Raw genomic sequence first — 14,487 nt, 5'->3', positions numbered from 1 at the left:
ATTTTTCTTTCACACGAATAAACAGGTCATTTTGTCAAATCTATTCAAACTTGGAACAATAAATTATTTGTGATAAAATGTCAATTCCACTTCATTAATTTTAATTATATTGTGTATTACATGGCTATTTACAGTATTTATAGGTTTGTTATAAACTAAGGCCATGAAAACCTGAAAAGCTTTACAGGGCTTTCATAAAAGGTATTTGACCCTCCCATTTTTTATATTGTTGCATAATTGTCACACTTGAAGTCATGGGAAAAAAATACACACAATACATCCTTATTTACCAGTGACTAAAGTAGCAAACAACAAGTAGCCACAAAACACAACAGATTTCATTATGAAGGTACTTTTCATTTGAAAAATAATAAACCAACATTTAGAAGCCATGTGATAAAAAAAAAAAAACATGTACACTCAATCAGTTCCATGTTGAACAGGTTTAGCAACAATACCTTAAAGTAAACATACTGTTTAGAAGTTCATTGGTCTCATTTACATTTAGCAGACGCTCTTACCCAGAGCGACTTAAATTTTTTTTTTTTATCTTATTATACATCTGAGCAGTTAAGGGCCTTGCTCAAGGGCCCAACAGTGGCAACTTGGTGTTTGTGGGGTTTGAACCAAGGATCTTCCAAGCTGCAGTCCAATGCCTTAACCACTGAGCTACCCCTGGTCTTTCATCACTGTGGAGAAATTTTTCGTCTTCACAGCATTGCTTCTCTTCCATGTTTCCAACACCTCCATTCTTTTGTGCTTTGTTGATTTTCTGGTGTAGGGGGATAGACTTTGCTGGATCGATAGCCTCACCTGAGCATGATGTAGACACACCTGAACATCAAACTGATAAGGTTTATGATTTTATAGAGTTTAATTAAAACATATGTAAACATCCTTGGTTAATCAATCAAACTATTTGTCTATTTAACTAATGATTTGGGTCAATGTAGACTAGAAACACACACTATGATTTAAACATCATTTAAAGTTCTCCAGCTGTGAAAACTGTGTTGGGTTAATGTTCTTAGCAAGCAGCACACTATGCCACTATTGATCATATTAACTTTTGGAAGAAATCGATAGATAGTCTGGAAATGTTTCCATACCATGTTTCAGGTGTGTGTTTAAATCATGAACTGAGGAAACCGCATGAGCCTTGGTGTTCCTCGAGTGTGTGTTATTTTCCTCCACATGGTTTGAGAACACCACGCCACTACAGAAACCAATCAACTTCTGGAATATAATTTTTTTTATATAATAATAAAAAATAGTCTGGTAATGGAGAGAGATTTCTGAACCACAAGGGGGAGACATGGTGTCCAAATCTTGTGATATATCTTGTGACGTGTGGTAAATCTTCCCGCCAAGTTCTTCAGGAGATTATCAAGGAAAACACACACACGCCACTGTAATATACAATGATTCATTTGTGTATTTATGTTTATTTAAAAATTAGTCGCACAAACAGTTTAAAACAGTTAAGTGTGCTTCTTTACTTTAAGGTTGTCTTTTTGAAGCGACTCTCTTGTTTTCTCGTAATAAAAACGACTTCCTGACTTCGTACCGCGAATGAACGGAGGTCGAAAATGACGTAATTACGCGGCAAATCCTACGGTTCGGCCCCGCCCCCACACCTGACTCCGCCCCTCCGTCCCCGCAGTAACAGGATACAGTTACCTCCGTCAAAGCTTTATTTCCTCATAAATAATGAATAAATACATTTACACACAGAATTCACCGTTAAAGTAGTTTATAAAAGAACATTTCTTTAAAGAAACGCGGCTTCACCGGCACGGCAGATGGACCGGAAGTGACGTCGAGTCTCGCGCAAGAAACCGGCGCGCCAAATTTCAAAGCACTTCCTGTGAGAGCTCGCTGCAGAAGTTCGACTCGAGGCGACGATAAGAGGCGAAATGTCCGCGCTTCCGCCGGTGCGGCGGGGTGTTTAGGGTATGTCGCGGGTTTATTAAACGCTCTCGTGCTCCGAGGCTCGGCCGGACCGGGAGTTTATCCGAGTTCGCGCGATTCATTCGGAGTTTATCGCGTTTAGCGGCACTTCCTGTTTACCTGCTGGCCTTAACACCGCACGCGCGCTGCGTCTGTCAGCAACAACCCTCTGTAATGTCACTGTTTATACTATAAACAATGATGAAATAAATCAATAAATCACACCGTGGTGTAGATTGTACCCGTTTTGCGCTGTAATTAGACATCAATAACTTCAATCAGATTGATGTTTAGACAGTTCGGCTAGCGCGCGAGTTAAGGAACTAGCTCTTCATGCTAAACAATAAGCCAAAGCTAAGTCACAGCTCGAGCATCATATAGACGGTAAACAACTTAACGTTTATAGGATCATCATGGTAGTGTAAATACAGCTAAAGAGTTAAACTAGAATTAGAAACATTTAAAGTGTTAAATCTAATAATAATCTGATCTGATCTTTAATGTAATCAGTGATATGATTATTATTATTATGATTATTATTTGAGGTTGAAGCCCACGTACATGTCTGTGTGTCTCTCTGTACAGCAGAACTCTCTGTCTAACTTATTAATACAAAGAAATCCCATTCTGTAAGGTTGAGTATCTTACGCCTTGTTTACACTAAGTTGTCCTTCTTTGGTGCTCAGACAAATACACTCCCTGTTCGGTAATCGGAGAGTGAATCACAGATGAGAAATGGAAAAAGTAGATCAAAGGATAAAGATGAAGTTTTGTCTTAAAACCACTCCAGCGTGTTAAAATTCACTTATACCACTTCAGCGCTGTTATTTTAACCAGAGTGAAAATATGAACTAATCCCAGTAAAAATATTCACTTTATCAGATTAAACTTCAGATAGAGATCTAAGGACTGCAGGAGATTCAGTAAAGTCTGTACAGACAGTTTTGTGTGATGCTGAGACATAATCTGTCTTTACAGATAAAATGTTCTGTGACTGGTTTCAGGTGCTCCATTGCATAAAATAAAATATATTATTGAAAGACCAATGTAAAGACAAAACCTTTCTTTTTATTCAAGTAGATATTAATATTAGGGCTGTGAAATCATATCTAAATCACAATGTGAATCTGCCGATTTCTAAATCGCCTTACAGCACTATTTTTTGCGCGCTCCCGGAGTATGCTATTTGAACCAATAACAACGTTGCGCGCCTAAACAGAGCGCGAGAACAGGAGACTGAGCTTAACAACAAATAGGCTGCAGAAACAGGGACACACACTTACATTTTGCATTATGTCTGTTTTAGAGACATGTTACAGGTCTTTGATAAAGATCAAATTTTTTTTCCCTTGGAAAAATTTTATATATTCACACTGTAAAACATGTCTGTGTGTCAAAATCGTGATTAAAATCAAAATCGCAATATTGTTTAAGAAAATCATGATAGATTTCTTTTGTCCACATCGCACAGCCCTAATTAATATACAGTGTCTTTTTTATATTAATATTGAATCTTATTTATTAATGCAAATTAATAAATGCATATTACTAATAAATTGTTTGATTTATTTGCAGGATGAAGAGTGTGCTGTCACCACCATCATTCGGCTGTTCACATTAATAATAAAAAAAAACTCTTTTGAACTGTTTTTGAACTGTTTTTCATATAATTAAATCCCCCCACACACACGTTTATTCAGTTCAGTGTTGCTGTAAAACATTTCCTCATTAATATTTAATGAGTGCAGCACCTCTACGATGCTGGGTCGTGACCCTGTACACATATCTGTGTAAGTCTAAAAGGCGGGTGTCGGTTTGGCTCCATTCCCCCACGACCGTGCCAAAATGTTCCCCGGGATCCAGCCCTGTTTTCAGCTGTTGAGAATAGGCTCGTCGAGCTCCACGCACAGCCCTGGCGGCGGTGCTCCTTCGGACTCCGCCCACGACCTGTACACCTTCAGGCCGGCGCTGCCGCACTCAGTCTTTAGGCTGGGCCGGATGGCGGAGCTGTGCGATGTGACCCTGCAGTCGACAGGAGTTTCGCGCGTCCATGCCGAGCTTCATGTCGAGAAGCAGAGCGACGCTGCAGGAGAGGAGAGCTGGAAGGTCCAAGTCAAGGACCGGAGCAGCTACGGTCAGTCTTAATGTGCAGATTAAGTGTTTTATTTTGTCCTGGTGGTGATGTCATTAACTTGTCCTATCTGTCGACAGGTACGTGGGTAAACGATGTCCGGATCCAGTCAGGCGTCCTCTTGGAGATATTTGACGGTGACACGCTGACCTTCGGAGGACAAACAGTGCAAGGAAACCCAGAGTTCTACTTCCTTTTCCAGAAGGTCAGCGTCAGCCCTCAGGACTTTGCCGCCATAACCGTCCCCAAGGCGAGTTCTTTTTCGTCCAATATCAACAACCGGATCAGAACCAGCCTGGACTCCAAACAAGAGCCGGGCCTTGACATTTCTAAGCTCTCCATTAACAAAGCCACGGTCATTCTCAACTCCATTGGCAGCCTGAGTAAGATCAACGGCAGCTGCTGGACCTTCAAGAAGACAGACAAGTCCGGTGCACACGATGCACATTCGTTTCAAACCTTAGTGCCGCCTTCGACTCCGCCTTCTCTTTCCGATAGCCAGGAGACTGTGAAGTCCATCCCACCGTCGTCTAAGAGCCGACGCAAATCGGCCCACACTGTGCTTTTGGAGGACGACAGCGCCGAGGACCACGACGGCTGCAGGACCAGCCTGGAGGAAGCGTGGAAAGCCAAAGCCAGCAAAAGGCGGCGCCTGTACAAATCCGAGTCGGAGCTCTTTCAGTCCCCGCCGTCGAACGTGGAGCCGAGTACGAGGCCGCAGCCGGACAGCAGGCCAGTCGTGCCCAAGCAGAGCTCGGTCGTATTCAATCAGCTAAGCAACGGGAGCCTCAGTCATCCTCAGTTTACCGTTATCCTGAAGCGTGAGAGCGATCACACACCCCACGGTAAGAGCGTCAGTCTGTTGCCGTGCCGGCAGCAGAAGCGTGGCTCTTCGGCTCCCCGAGGCAGGCGAAGAGCGAACAGCACTCCCGTATGCTCCTCTCTGGTCGTCGGAGGTGAGAGCTATCACCTGGCCACTCCGCCAGCACGCGTGGGCAAAGTGATGAGGGGACACGCCGCACGTTTCCACGCCGCCTCAACCACCACCACCACCAGGTGCGTCAGCTCACTGACTTTAACTCTGCACTCATCATGTGTAATAGAGACGTCCATCGTCAAATTCAAGTGTCCATTATCAGGTTTAAAGATTCCGTTTCCTCAGTACACACCACAAAATAAAAAAAAACGTTCACAGCCGCAGACCCCCAGGGTGTGGGATTGAATCTTTCCTCCAGTCCTGTGTATGTGGAGATTTATCCAAAAAGTTAAACTCCTATGTGTTTTAGATTCAATTGTCCAAACCGTTCCACCTGTTTTTAACATGGAGGAAAAAGTCATAACTCAACGAAAGTTACTCTGATGGTAAACTCTGAAGGGCTTATGCAGAAAAGTAAAGTTTGACATATAATATATAATATAATAGTAGTAAAGATGATCGTTCGTTGCAGCGGTGTAATGACTTGAATAAAAATCAGACTCCTGACGTTCAGAACACCACCAGGGATTTACAGTGAACTGTGTGAATCTCTTTTCATTGTAGAAAGAAGGGTAGATTTCCTGAGAGTTGGTTGATTGATCAAAGAAATAATGAAAACACAAATTATTCATTTCACAGCCCAAAAAAATAAATACATAAAAATAACGAATACAAAATATAAAGTAAAATTAAAACAAATTAACTTGCAATTTACCTTGTAAAAAATAAATAAATAATAAATGTAAAAATAAATCCAGACAGTTAAGTGTTTCCGTTTATGCGCGCAGGTGCTGTGTGTGTTGAAGCTAAAGTAAGAGACAGGAGGAATTAGACCCCTCTCTCTCTTCCCGTCTTACACTGTAACACTTCCTCCTCTCTTATTTGAGTTTTTTACACACACAAATGAATGGAAAGACGGAAAAATTAACAAGAAGCATAGTCAATGACACTTGCATGGGCAACACTCTAACAGAATCACTGCTGTAAAGTAAAAAAATAAATTAATTAATCTGCACTTTTAAAAAGAATCGCGACAGAAAAGTGTTTCTGTGTAGAGCAGAGAGAAAGAGTGTGTGTGTTTGTGTGTGGCACGGTGTCAAATGACGCGCGCACACACAAACAAAGAGCAGACTGATACAGAGAGAGAAAATGGATCTTTAACCTCTCTATAATACCAGTAAGAGACGAGAACTAAGACCCAGCAGCGGAGACGATTACCCACAATTCCGGGTAAAAAAAACCAAACAAAACGTTGGCTCAGTTGTGATCACGTGACTCTCTGCGTTAAAACAAGAAGCGCATGCGCAATACTCGGTACTCGTAAACCAAGACTTGTTTGTGAGAGTGATTTTGGGCTTTTGGTTGTGGAGAAAAATGGATAGTTTTCGATGTTAAGTATGTAAAGCAGTTTTATAAATCAATGTGTCTGGTCCAACAGTTTATTTCTAAAATGCTTCAAATTCATGGAGTTACTTTTATGTCAAAGATTTTTCGAAATTCCTTAGTATATTTTAAGGAATGAAATATATATATTTTCAATAACACAAAAATGGCAAGTGATTAGTTGCAGCTTTCCTTATTTATAATTCACATTTAAGCCGATTAATTGACCTTTGTTTCTTGAACAGTGCAAGTCGAGCCCACTACTGCGTCTAAAAATATCTACACTTAAATTAGAATGTTAGAGATGGCCATACTAGTTGTAGAGAAGCAAGCACCGAACTCCATAATTTATTTGGTTTATGTTGAAATGCAGCCAACCAGTCAACTCCTGATACGGAAAAAAGTTTAACGAGTAATTCCAGGTAGCTCATTCATTATAACAGCCATCTGTAGGATTATAAAGAGATTTAAAATGCCGACATTTTGTTGCATCAAACGCATCAGAAAGTGTTAAAACTCAACTCAACAGCGAGTGCATGGGTTGAGTGTCTGCGAGGACGCAGGCGTGTGTGTAATAAGCGGGTTTAAGATTAATTCGCTCAGAGTTTGGAGAAAAAAGACAGATCGTAGGCTTTGAACGCGAACAGTTTTTTATGATGGTTTAATGTGTTTCTTTTGCGCCACTCAGAAGCTTCTGTGCTCGGTATAGAATGGTTTATATCTGAGGCTGATCTCCGGTCATGGCCAATTAAACTGAAAACCAGACAGTTCTGATCACTGGCCGATTGACTGGTTCATCTTTATTATAAATGTTAATATAGTTTCTAAAAATCATTTCTGGAGTCAGGGTGGCGATACGTGAATCACCACACACCAGATTCGGCATTCATAACTAAATCAACCAAACGTGCACCAGAGGTGCAGCACATTATATTGCATAGTGGTTAAAATGTACAAAAGTAAACTAAAAGAAACTTAAAAGTTTGTCATTCATAGTATGTAGAGTACGTTTTTTTTGGGGAGTTTTGATATCGGGCCATGATCAGCCACTTTTAACTCACTACATTAAACTGTCTGAATAATCAGTACAGTAATTATTTTATCTGCCATTTTATTAGGGCTGCAACAACTAATCGATAAAATCGATAATTATCGATAATGGAATTCGTTGTCAACGAATGCCGTTATCGATTAGTTGGGCTGCTCACGTCACTGAGGCGCGCGACCACAAGATGCACAAATACACACAGATACACCACTGCTCGCGCAATGGAGGTTACAGGAGCCTCTGCAGGAAAAAGCGCGCGCCACGCGTCCCCAAAGGTTTGATAGCAATTCACATTAAACGCCTCTAAGAAGACGGTAACCTGCACGCTATGCAAGGCCGAGCCTTTACGGCATGTCATGCACGAACACTTAAAAAGAAAACATGTTGGTGTTACGGATGGCGAAACGTCAGCAGGGTCGGTAAAAACTGTATCTCTTCATCGTGTAAAAGTTGTATAGTATTAAGTGTTTTTTTTTTTTAACTGTTTGCTAACTTCGGGACAGTCGCGCGCTAGATCTGTTCACGTGCTACTCACTAGCATCACATTGCGCAATCACCTCATGAGCAATAGTGATTAGTTAAATGGCGCTAATTTAGATTATCTTAAATTACACGGTGCGAATAACAGGAGAATATTACATTTAGTGATTGTTGTGGTTTTCAGTGAATGCAAATAACAGTACATTTGTGACTATTAGCTTTTTGCATTTCTACAGTTTTTTATAGTCCACTACAAAGTTAACTTGTAATTTACTGTGGTTTTACTTATACATACATAGTTTTATTATACAAAATTACATTATTTTAGCTGTTTATATCTTATCAACTGAATATATCAGTGTATTTTTTTAACTATATATATATACTGTATATATTATATACTACATTTCATTTAAGGTTTAAAATGTCAAAATTAAAGATTATTAAACTTTATATGTGGCTTTTGCATTTTTAAAAGTTTATTTTTATACATAAATAATACCCTGATTTGTTTTTTTAAATAGTTATAAGCAAAATATCAAATTTAAGAAGCGGTTAGGTTTTATCCGATTAATCGATTAATCGAAAACATAATCGTCCAACTAATCGATTATCAAAATAATCGTTAGTTGCAGGCCTACATTTTATAGCTGCTGAGTTCAAACACACAATTGGACTTGTTGCGGCTCTACTGATCACACACCGTTACGCTTTTCTCGAGAATAAAAGTATAATATTTGATCCACCAGATTGTAAATAGTTTCTCTTATAGAACCCTGAAGCAGCTAAGCAAGCTATAAGGAACTTAAGTATGAGCATCGTTAGAATTTTTAACTTTGTAGACTCCACCCAGTCACGTTTGTAATAATTTGCATAACAAATCCTACTTTGACTAACTAGTTCTGAGATGTCTGCAAAATCAGATTTAATAATCATCAGAAACGTGTCGAGATAAACTGTATTACTGCAATATCATTTATAACCAGGTGGAACTGGTTTCATTAAAAAGCTGTTATCTGTGACTGGTGGTAATGGTTTAGTGTGAAACTGAACAGGGAACAGGACCTGTCCGGTCGAAGGTTCTGAGAACCTCTGGTCATAGGAGTGGCGTTAAGTCCTGCAAACTGCTTCTCAGAACTTGAGATTGAGTTGAATTTTGATGCTAATCATCCCTGAATTATTTAAATGACCTGCTGGTTCAGCCGTGGTTTAGAGATTAAAGCTCTGGCACGACCGGTGTTGGCTCAGGTGGTGGGCGGAGCCAATGGTGTTTCAGTGGTTTAAGTTCTGGCTTGTTGCTCAAAAAGGCTCAGAGGTCAAGCCTCACAACCGAATAGCTGTTGGGCCCTTGATTAAGTCCAGTACAGTGGAACCTCGGATTACGAGCATAATTTGTTCCGGAAGTGGGCTCGTATTCCAAAACACTCGTAAACCAGATTTAATTTTCCCATAAGAAATAATGGAAACTTAAATGATTCGTTCTACAGCCCAAGAAAAAACATAAAAATAATTATTTCAAAATATTGAGTAAAAATAAAACAAATTAACCAAATTTACCTTTCAAAAAGTAAAAAAAATTCCGACATATAGGTGTTTTCCTTTTGTGCATGCAGGCGCTGTGTATGTGTGCGTATGTGTGTGTGCGTATGTGAGGCTAGAGTAAGTGGAGACTCTTGCTTTTAGCCCCTCCTGTCTCCCCCTCCTCATCTTACACATTAAAACTTTCTCCTCTTGTTTAAACACACTTACACACACATTAACAGAAAGACTATTGTTCTCCACTAAATTATTAAAGCTTCTCCGCCTTTTTGATGTTGCTCGCGACAGCGTAACAGCCCGTTAATCCATGCTCGTGTAATGATGAAATGGACAAACTGGTCGATGTCCGTTCTTTTATTTTCTGCATTTTCAGGTTATAGCACAAACTTTCGGGTGGATACTGCACTTAAATCCAACAAAAAAAAAAAACTACTAAAAAACAAAACTCAGGCTCTATATCCTAGCTTACATCTCGCATTCGCGTTCACACACACAGGACTGCATTACCCAAAATGCATTTCCCACACTGGACTACACTTCCGTAAACAGAGGTCATAAATCACCGTCTCTCTCCCGCTACACTGTTTTATCTAATATTAGCAATAAACATTGCTAAAGACACTCGTGTGAGCGCAGACAGAATCACTGTTGTAAAACAAACAAACAAATGACCCAGCACCTTACCTCTAAAAGATTTGCGACAGAGTTTCTTCGGAGAGCAGAGTGTGTCTCTCGCCTTCATTTCTGTACGTGTGTGTTTATATTTAAAAATTAATTAAAAATCTTTGCTCATCTTGCGGAACACTCGTAAACCGCGTTACTCGTAATCCGAGGTTCCACTGTACTTCTCACTGGTCGAGGAGTAGACTTGTTTCTTGTGTCTCCACTACACACTGCTCTCAGAGTTCTTCTCCGCCGAGATGTTCTAATTTACAGCTCCATTTGTTGGTTTTGAGTAGTAGTTCAGGTCTATCTAAATGTAAAACAGTTTATGATCTGTAATGTTGTCTTTGCAGTCGACGACGGGGCAGACCCAGGAAGCATCCCCCGCCCCAGCCCTCCCACCCGTCTCCTGCTTCGTCCTCCTCGTCATCCAGCTCTTCTTCCTCGTCATCATCATCATCGTCTTCCTCAGAAGATGAAGATGACGAGGATATCGAAGAGGAAAGGAGGGTGGCGCAGAGCGTAGAGCCGTGCGCAGCGGCGCGATGCCGTCTGCCTCAGCAGGACACGGTGCAGTGGGTACAGTGTGACGACTGCGACGCCTGGTATCACTTGGACTGCCTTCCATGTGAGCGCAACCGAGCCGTGTTTCTGCACGATCCTAGCGCTGAGTTCCACTGTGGATGCTGCTGATCAGCTCCGCTAATGGTATTTAAACCAGCGCTCCTCCAGGATCCATGTTTACGCAATAAAGTCTCTGTTGTCTGACTGCCTCAGCTACTCTCTTTAAACTTTTTAAACCTTAGACTCCAATGTCAGGTAATACACTAAGCTTTGTAGCATTATGATCAGAGTCAGAGGGGGGCTACAGGGCACAACACGGATCAAGTCTACTGGATCTGGACCACAGCAGCTTGTGGAGAATGAGGTATCTGGGAACCGTACAGAAATCACTAGTAATATATTGTTCATAATACATCATGATGAGGATGATGATGACGACGACGGCGATGATGATGATAGCAGTAGAACATTGCAGCATAAGCAGGATGTTACGGTGTAAGGGCTTGGCTTGTATTTGCACCTTATTTTTTCAAAATAAGAAATAATCCTCGATGAGCAAGAGCAGATTTGGTTCTTTCTTGCAACCTTTCACTCTTACTGAATGTTATTTATTTTATGTGCAACAGTTTGACTTTAAAATGATAATTATTGCAAAGTCATAGGGAATATCTCTAAAGAAGAAATACGATCACACATAATAACTTGGTTCTGTTTTATCAGTATGAGTGTTTGACTTATAGCAAAACGCTGAAACTCCAATTCAGCTTAAAATGCCCCATCAGTCTCGTCCTTAACCTGTTTCATTTCAGGTAGCTGATTGTCACCTTATCACAATGCAGATTTGAGCTGCAAAACGTTTGTTTGTGCATTGTCCAACCACAGACGTTACTGTGCAGAAGTTTTGACACCTCCCTGCACCAAAAAGAAAAAGAAAAAAAAAAAGTGTTTCTAAAGCTCCAGACTTTTTATACATTTTTTGTGTAGTGTAATTTAGGCCTCCATTTTCAGTCCAGTTCCTATACCTGACCAATTTCAGTGGAATGTTTGTGTTAAGCAAGACCGTGAATTATTCATAAAACATAAAAAAACGGGCGAAAAGGGAAATGAGGGTGCTGTGGAGGTTGTTACACAAACATCTGTTTTTAAATTGTATGTTTAGCCTGTCACAGTAAAACATTTGTTCAAGGCTTTTGCACAATTCTGTATACTCCGATAAGCCTCCATTTGAAAGTGAGGAATTACTTGCGTTACTGGCTGTAGCTAATGCAACAGCTTCCTGCACATCATCGCTATCTCATTGTTCTTGTACAAAAAGTATTCACACAGTTCTAGAGTGTTTTAGTGATTAAAAATTATAGTGCATCATGATTCCTAGAGTAAGTCGATGGATCAGATCGCTTAAAAGGAGAATACATAATTTTTAAAAAGTCACTCGTGTGCCTGTGGAGAATAATTAGTCTGAAACTGGCTTTTATCTCATTTTGCAGTCAAACTGTTCATATGTAGATCAAAAAGTCTCGCTGTGCTTCTTACACAAAAGGCAAGACATCCTGCTCAACACAGTGTTCCTTGAACACCTGATATAGTGTTGTGTATGTGTGTGTATGCAGACATGCACCCTGTGCCAAGGTTCTGAAATGACACTGATGTAGTCTTTGCCTTTTCCATATTCACCTAATATCTAACCCTAACCCTGAGGGCACTTACCAGGTTAGCTGGAGTTATCCGGTCTTCATGGAGCAACAGTTACATTAACAACTCCTATTTTATTTTACCTCACCTGGGTGGGGTGGGTTGGGATAGGGCTGATGCCCACCAGGATGGCTTTGTGCGAACTTGAGGGTCGTCAACACGAGCTTGGAGAGCCTGTGTCCGTAACACGCTCTTCGTATAATGAGGTCACGTTAGTGGCACAGACCAAAAAGAATGTGGGAATATTATTTTCCTCACATTTTTGTTTCTACAAACGGACCGAAGACTCATTTGAATGTCCTAAGGTAAATTTTGCATAATAGGCGCTCTTTAAATAAAATTAAATTCTTATCAAGTTTCAGGGGAAGTCTCGCCCTGCACGCTCACTTTGCGTTCCTTGCAGCACTTAAAAGGCTCATATTTAAAGGGAAAAAAATAACTATATCAGTATCATTTCATGACTTTGATAAAGACAGGACCTAATCTAGGTGTTCACCACCACCAAGCAGAAGAAGGGGTAAATAGGGTAAATAAATTGTGTTTCACAACATGTACTCACTTTTGCACCCAGGTTTTAGGGCTTAAATGCTACTTTTTCATTAAAAGAAAATTTAAGCAGAGTACTCAATCTTAATTATAAAAAAAATAGTGTAGATTTTTTTATTTCTTTTAGTCTCATAGTTTGAGCACATATTGAAGAAATTTGCATATGTTTATTAGCCACAGGAACAGCGTTCCAAAGGAATAAACTTTATTTAAACTTTTTTTTTCGTTCAGATTTTCAACCACAAAACATCAGTCAGCTCCAGTGTTGTTCCTTGTGCTCTTGTCTTACGGACACGACACAGAATCAATTCCTGTGGCAGTGAGTGAGGCATCCTTGTTGCAATGCAATCACACACTAGTGGATTTGGAGCACACGGAATCAGTCTTGTATCTATTAATCAGAACAACGCATGCGGTTATTTTCACTGAAAGTTAATTAATTGTTTAGGAATATAGAGAATATGCCACTATCTCTATGTTATGTTGTACGCTGATGCAGGGAATAATATCCCATCTTTTTCATAAATAAACAATTATTTTCTCAAAAGCTGTATTTTTGTAATCACATGAGCTGAGTGACCGACACACTCATCCCTATTCGTCAAAAGTGTCTGGTGGAAAAGTGATTTACGTGATTATGTCACCGTGTACATCCGTGTACGTCTCAACTTTCCCAGCAATGCTAACGGACAAGCACAACAACAGTGGTGAACTTTACCATGGCTTTGCAAGCAGTTCTCTTGGATTTGTGAGACTACTCTGTTGTAAAGATGGCTAGCACAAATTTGTGTTGGTGTTGCCATGGACTTTTTCTGTTATTTTTCTGTCTGAGAACACCCTGATGATTCTTTCTGGGTCGTAGGTGCAGTGGAGAATGTAATACAGTGGTGTGAAAAACTATTTGCCCCTTTCCTGATTTCTTATTCTTTTGCATGTTTGTCACACAAAATGTTTCTGATAATCAAACACATTTAACTATTAGTCAAAGATAACACACGTAAACACAAAATGCAGTTTTTAAATGAGGGTTTTTATTATTTAGGGAGAAAAAAAAATCCAAACCTACATGGCCTTGTGTGAAAAAGTAATTGCCCCCTGAACCTAATAACTGGTTGGGCCACCCTTAGCAGCAATAACTGCAATCAAGCGTTTGCAATAACTTGCAACGAGTTTTTTACAGCACTCTGGAGGAATTTTGGCCCGCTCATCTTTGAAGAATTGTTGTAATTCAGCTTTATTTGAGGGTTTTCTAGCATGAACCGCCTTTTTAAGGTCATGCCACAACATCTCAATAGGATTCAGGCCAGGATTTTGATTAGGCCTCTCCAAAGTCTTCATTTTGTTTTTCTTCAGCCATTCAGAGGTGGATTTGCTGGTGTGTTTTGTATGAGGCGCCGTATAGGGCTTAAATCAAACTTTACTCATGCACACACATATGAAACACTTGCATACACATATATGAAACACTCACACATACATATATACTACTAACTGCTCAAACAACTACATATGAAA

At 40.1% G+C, this 14,487-nt stretch overlaps 2 protein-coding genes across 2 annotated transcripts in view; both read left to right on the top strand.

Annotated features, from left to right (window-relative positions):
- LOC128516134 (histone H3-like) overlaps positions 1-14,487 on the top strand; it is a 575,451-nt gene that overhangs the window by 151,053 nt on the left and 409,911 nt on the right. The window lies entirely within an intron of this gene.
- Positions 1,696-10,939, top strand: tcf19l (transcription factor 19 (SC1), like). Its single transcript, XM_053490425.1, has 4 exons — positions 1,696-1,953; positions 3,526-4,084; positions 4,162-5,137; positions 10,524-10,939. Exons 2-4 carry the CDS (start codon positions 3,796-3,798, stop codon positions 10,861-10,863), a joined length of 1,605 nt encoding a protein of 534 aa, XP_053346400.1. The 5' UTR covers positions 1,696-1,953; positions 3,526-3,795; the 3' UTR covers positions 10,864-10,939.

Source organism: Clarias gariepinus, chromosome 28 (genome assembly GCF_024256425.1).
Source record: "Clarias gariepinus isolate MV-2021 ecotype Netherlands chromosome 28, CGAR_prim_01v2, whole genome shotgun sequence".
Lineage (NCBI taxonomy): Eukaryota > Metazoa > Chordata > Actinopteri > Siluriformes > Clariidae > Clarias > Clarias gariepinus.
Note: the sequence above shows the minus strand (reverse complement) of the source record. Positions and strands in the feature narration are given on the sequence as shown.